Source organism: Salmo salar, chromosome ssa29, assembly GCF_905237065.1.
Source record: "Salmo salar chromosome ssa29, Ssal_v3.1, whole genome shotgun sequence".
NCBI classification, from domain to species: domain Eukaryota; kingdom Metazoa; phylum Chordata; class Actinopteri; order Salmoniformes; family Salmonidae; genus Salmo; species Salmo salar.
This window is the reverse complement of record NC_059470.1, coordinates 16,910,927-16,917,500: the sequence shown is the minus strand read 5'-3', so window position 1 is coordinate 16,917,500 and position 6,574 is coordinate 16,910,927. Positions and strand designations below refer to the sequence as shown.

The 6,574-nt window shown below is 44.1% G+C and overlaps 1 protein-coding gene across 2 annotated transcripts in view; it reads left to right on the top strand.

Moving 5' to 3' along the window:
* The window catches only part of cssa29h8orf34 (chromosome ssa29 C8orf34 homolog), a 170,877-nt gene that overhangs the window by 33,702 nt on the left and 130,601 nt on the right, over positions 1 to 6,574 (top strand). For both annotated transcript variants that reach the window (XM_014181035.2, XM_014181034.2), the window contains exon 2: positions 6,308 to 6,452. In XM_014181035.2, the coding sequence (XP_014036510.1) occupies positions 6,308 to 6,452 (145 nt within the window). The remainder of the gene's footprint in view (positions 1 to 6,307; positions 6,453 to 6,574) is intronic.

Genomic DNA, 6,574 nt, shown 5'->3' with positions numbered 1-6,574 from the left:
ATCAATAAAATCAATTTAGCCTCAAATAAATAATGAAACATGTTCAATTTGGTTTAAATAATGCAAAAACAAAGTGTTGGAGAAGAAAGTAAAAGTGCAATATGTGCCATGTAAAAAAGCGAACGTTTAAGTTCCTTGCTCAGAACATGAGAACATATGAAAGCTGGTGGTTCCTTTTAACATGGGTCTTCAATATTCCCAGGTAAGAAGTTTTAGGTTGTAGTTATTATAGCAATTATAGGACTATTTCTCTCTTTACGATTTGTATTTCATATACCTTTGACTATTGGATGTTCTTATAGGCACTTTAGTATTGCCAGTGTAACAGTATAGCTTCCGTCCCTCTCCTCGCTCCTACCTGGGCTCGAACCAGGAACACATCGACAACAGCCACCCTCAAAGCAGCGTTACCCATGTAGAGCAAGGGGAAAAACTACTCCAAGTCTCAGAGCGAGTGACGTTTGAAACGCTATTAGTGCGCACCCGGCTAACTAGCTAGCCATTTCACATCGGTTACACCAGCCTAATCTCGGGAGTTGACAGGCTTGAAGTCATAAACAGCGCAATGCATTGCGAAGGGCTGCTGGCAAACGCACGAAAGTGCTTTTTGAATGAACGCTTACGAGCCTGCTGCTACCTACCATCGCTCAGTCAGACTGCTCTATCAAATCATAGACTTAATCATAACATAATAACACACAGAAATACGAGCCTTAGGTCATTAATATGGTCGAATCCGGAAACTATCATCTCGAAAACAAAACATTTTTCCTGTCAGTGAAATACGTAACCGTTCCGTATTTTATCTAACGGATGGCATCCCTAAGTCTAAATGTTCCTGTTACATTGCACAACCTTCAATGTTATGTCATAATTATGTAAAATTCTGACAAATTAGTTCGCAACAAGCCAGGCGGCCCAAACTGTTGCATATACCCTGACTCTGACATATACCATACAATGAATGCAAAATGACACAATTTCATCTGGTTAATATTGCCTGCTAACCTGGATTTCTTTTAGCTAAATATGCAGGTTTACAAATATATACTTCTGTGTATTGATTTTAAGAAAGGCATTGATGTTTATGGTTAGGTACAGTCGTGCAACGATTGTGCTTTTTTCGCAAATGCGCTTTTGTTAAATCATCCCCCGTTTGGCGAAGTCGGCTGTCTTTGTTAGGAAGAAATAGTCTTCACAGTTCGCAACGAGCCAGGCGGCCCAAACTGCTGCATATACCCTGACTCTGTTTGCAAGAGAAGTGACACATTTTCCCTAGTTAAAATAAATTCATGTTAGCAGGCAATATTAACTAAATATGCAGGTTTAAAAATCTATACTTGTGTATTGATTTTAAGAAAGGCATTGATGTTTATGGTTGGAGCAATGTGTCCCTAAGCGATTATATGCAATGCAGGACACGCTAGATAAACTAGTAATATCATCAACCATGTGTAGTTAACTAGTGATTGTTTTTTATAAGATAAGTTTAATGCTAGCTAGCAACTTACCTTGGCTTCCTACTGCATTCGCGTAACAGGCAGGCTCCTCGTGGAGTGCAATGTAAAGCAGGTGGTTAGAGCGTTGGACTAGTTAACCGTAAGGTTGCAAGATTGAATCCCCGAGCTAACAAGGTAAAAATCTGTCGTTCTGCCCCTGAACAAGGCAGTTAACCCACCATTCCTAGGCTGTCATTGAAAATAAGAATGTGTTCTTAACTGACTTGCCTAGTTAAATAATGGTCTAAAAAAAATACAAATAATAAATAAATAAATCGGCCAAATCGGCCAAATCGGCGTCCAAAAATACCGATTTCCGATTGTTATGAAAACTTGAAATCGGCCCCAATTAATCGGCCATTCCGATTAATCTGTCGACCTCTAGTGTGTGAGTGTGTTGCACTAAGCTGGGTAGGGGCCACCCAGACCTGTACTGCATTGTAGAATTTCTGGTGTAAGCAGAGTTCATGAGTTCATCCCCATAGCCCAGATATAAAACACACACACACACACTCACGGGTGGGCTGGTGGCACCTACTCAGCATAGACCCAGTGCCAGAGCACACACAACCCACCGGAGCTACGAAACACTAATTACAACTGTTACATCCCACCATCGTTAGTGGGTTTATAATTGAGTGCTGCGCGTACAGCAGAAATTCACTTTAGTACTTGTATCGCAAACGCCTTTTGATCTTGATCTTGATCCCCCCCCCGTGTGTTTCAATAACAAGTAGTCAGTGTGTGTGTGTATGTGCTTGCAGGTACAGTATATGTGAGCTTCTGCTTATGTACTTGACAGTGTTTCAGTAGTGAAACAGCCTTAGCAGCTAAATCATTCAGCTTTAACATGTGGAGAGATTATCTCTTAACGTGGAGAGATTATCACTGTAGCTGCAGGGGATTTTGATTCCTCAACAACACTGCTTCTTTTAAGACGTCACCCTTTTTTGGCAGAGCATCCCATGTCAGTGAGTCTTTTGGAATTTGTGAGGTCTCTCTCTCTCTCTCGCTGGTTGAGATGTACTGTAGCCTACTGCTGTTGCCATTTAAGCTGCTCTGCACACAACACAAAGCCCAGGCAGGCATGTCCCCCTGACCAATGACCTACTGTACTCTCTGCACAGTCAAGACTAGCATAGCTGACTAAGGTATTACACACGTTCTCACACAGAAACACAAATATACATTTTAGTAGAAGCTCTTATTCAGACCAATTTACAGTAGTGAGATCATACATTTGTACTGGTTCCACATGGGAATGGAACCCACAACCCTGGCGTTGCAAGCGCCATGCTATACCAGACCTGGCACTGAGTGGCACTGAGTCAGTGGACCCAGCACTAGGTCCATACTATACCAGACCTGGCACTGAGTGGCACTGAGTCAGTGGACCCAGCACTAGGTCCATGCTATACCAGACCTGGCACTGAGTCAGTGGACCCAGCACTAGGGCCATGCTATACCAGACCTGGCACTGAGTGGCACTGAGTCAGTGGACCCAGCACTAGGTCCATGCTATACCAGACCTGGCACTGAGTGGCACTGAGTCAGTGGACCCAGCACTAGGTCCATGCTATACCAGACCTGGCACTGAGTGGCACTGAGTCAGTGGACCCAGCACTAGGTCCATGCTATACCAGACCTGGCACTGAGTCAGTGGACCCAGCACTAGGTCCATGCTGCGTAGGTGCCACCAGCCCAGCCCTCTACTGCATTTCTGGTGTTAGCTTCAGCTAATCTGACTGAGTTTCAAGCAGAGTTCATCCCCCATAGCCCTGATATCACACAGACACACACACACACACACACACACACACACACACACACACACACACACACACACACACACACACACACACACACACACACACACACACACGGAAATAGACACACTTTGCAGAGCCCTTCTAAGAATGTAGAATGTAGTTTATTATCAGTAGCTGCTGAATTATACTCACTGTGCTGGAAGTGGTGCTGGTTTGTATAGTGTTTCGAATCAGGTTAAATTCCACATGATTTTTTTCCTCTGCGTGAAGCTGTCATGACTAAAATGCAGGTATTTCTGTACTGAGCACATATTTCATGGGAATGCTCTTGTTCATCATCACTTTTTGAACAACATGTTGGCTGTCATGGTTTGGCTTGTCAAGGATTGTGGTTGTACCCTCAAATGGCACCCTATTCCCAGTAGTGCACTATCTAGAGAATAGGGTGCCATTTGGGATGCAGGTGCTGTATCTAATTAGGCATGTCATGACTGGCAGTTCAGTTAGCGAATACCCATCAGACAGTCTGTCAGAGCAGCATGCCAATTCAGGTGACCTCAACCCCTGCTACCTCTCTCTTTAACTTCTGTCGTCTTTCCTCTGTTCTCTCTATCTTTCTCCCTTCTCTCCTTTTCCTTCTGCTTTCTGTCCAGATCTCTTTCTCTTCTTCATCTCATCTTCATTACCTCTCCCTTACCTGTTCTCCTTTCGCTCCACTTCTCCTACATCTCTGTTTCCCCATTCTAATCATCTCTCTTTCTCTATTTCCTCTTTCTGTATCTCTCTCTGCCCTTGTCTGTCCACCCGCCTGTCTGATTTGTTCTACCTCTCTCTCCTACCTCCCTACATCTTCACCTCCCCCTCTCTCTCCTCTCCATCTCTCTCTCCCTCTCCCCAGTCTGTTTGTCCGTCTGTCTGGCTGCTCTATGTTCTGTCTTCCTTCCTCAATCGCTCTCTCTCTCCCTCTCTATTTATCTCCCTCCCACTTTCCTCCCGAATTTTGTCAGTCTGCCTGACCGCTACAGTGAGGGAAAAAAGTATTTGATCCCCTGCTGATTTTGTACATTTGCAGGGGTCCATGCTACTGACAAAGAAATGATCAGTCTATAATTTTAATGGTAGGTTTATTTGAACAGTGAGAGACAGAATAACAACAAAAAAATCCAGAAAAATGTATGTCAAAAATATTATAAATTGATTTGCATTTTAATGAGGGAAATAAGTATTTGACCCCTCTGCAAAACATGACTTAGTACTTGGTGGCAAAACCCTTTTTGGCTATCACAGAGGTCAGACGTTTCTTGTAGTTGGCCACCAGGTTTGCACACATCTCAGGAGGGATTTTGTCCCACTCCTCTTTGCAGATCTTCTCCAAGTCATTAAGGTTTCGAGGCTGATGTTTGGCAACTCGAACCTTCAGCTCCCTCCACAGATTTTCTATGGGATTAAGGTCTGGAGACTGGCTAGGCCACTCCAGGACCTTAATGTGCTTCTTCTTGAGCCACTCCTTTGTTGCCTTGGCCGTGTGTTTTGGGTCATTGTCATGCTGGAATACCCATCCACGACCCATTTTCAATGCCCTGGCTGAGGGAAGGAGGTTCTCACCCAAGATTTGACGGTACATGGCCCCGTCCATCGTTCCTTTGATGCGGTGAAGTTTTCCTGTCCCCTTAGCAGAAAAACACCCCCAAAGCATAATGTTTCCACCTCCGTGTTTGACGGTGGGGATGGTGTTCTTGGAGTCATAGGCAGCATTCCACCTCCTCCAAACACAGCGAGTTGAGTTGATGCCAAAGAGCTCCATTTTGGTCTCATCTGACCACAACACTTTCACCCAGTTGTCCTCTGAATCATTCAGATGTTCATTGGCAAACTTCAGACAGGCATGTATATGTGCTTTCTTGAGCAGAGGGACCTTGCAGACGCTGCAGGATTTCAGTCCTTCACGGCGTAGTGTGTTACCAATTGTTTTCTTGGTGACTATGGTCCCAGCTGCCTTGAGATCATTGACAAGATCCTCCCGTGTAGTTCTGGGCTGATTCCTCACCGTTCTCATGATCATTGCAACTCCACGAGGTGAGATCTTGCATGGAGCCACAGGCCAAGGGAGATTGACAGTTCTTTTGTGTTTCTTCCATTTGCGAATAATTGCACCAACTGTTGTCACCTTCTCACCAAGCTGCTTGGCGATGGTCTTGTAGCCCATTCCAGCCTTGTGTAGGTCTACAATCTTGTCCCTGACATCATTGGAGAGCTCTTTGGTCTTGGCCATGGTGGAGAGTTTGGAATCTGATTGATTGATTGCTTCTGTGGACAGGTGTCTTTTATACAGGTAACAAACTGAGATTAGGAGCACTCCCTTTAAGAGTGTGCTCCTAATCTCAGCTCTTTACCTGTATAAAAGACAACTGGGAGCCAGAAATCTTTCTGATTGAAAGGGGGTCAAATACTTACTTCCCTCATTAAAATGCAAATCAATTTATAACATTTTTGACATGCGTTTTTCTGGATTTTTGTTGTTGTTATTCTGTTTCTCACTGTTCAAATAAACCTACCATTAAAATTATAGACTGATCATTTCTTTGTCAGTGGGCAAACGTACAAAATCAGCAGGGGATCAAATACTTTTTTCCCTCACTGTACCTGGTCTGCCCTCTCTTTTTTCTCAATCGGAATTCATCCCACGCTCACCTTCTCATCTCCTCCATCTGTCTAACTGCTTTCTATTCTCCCCATCTATCTCCTTCTCTCTCTGTCTCTCTGTCTCTCTCTCTCTGTCTTTCTCTGTGTCTGTCACTTTCTCTCTATCTGTCTCTCTCTGTCTCTCTCTCTGTGTCTCTCCCACTCTTAATTTCCCCTTTCTTTCTTTCTTTCTTTCTTTCTTTCTTTCTTTCTTTCTTTCTTTCTTTCTTTCTTTCTTTCTTTCTTTCTTTCTTTCTTTCTTTCTTTCTTTCTTTCTTTCTTTCTTTCTTTCTTTCTCTCTCTCCTCCCCTGTCTCTCTGTCCATCTGTCTGACGTGTCTCTGTTCTGTCCTGCTAGGAGATGATGACCAGTCTGATAAGCGAGACCCCAGATCACCCTATTCCTTTTCTCATCAATCACCTGCAGACCAAGCAAGGCAGCCCCGGCAAGCTGCACAGAACACTGTCGGGCTCCGCCGCACTGTGGGCCCAGAGCTCTGCAGGTAGGAACACACACACATACACACACAGACCCACACGCAGATCCTCACATAATGTGCAATATTATACGTATATGCATATGCACACAATCACGCACACATGTACCACACATACAGTGCATTCG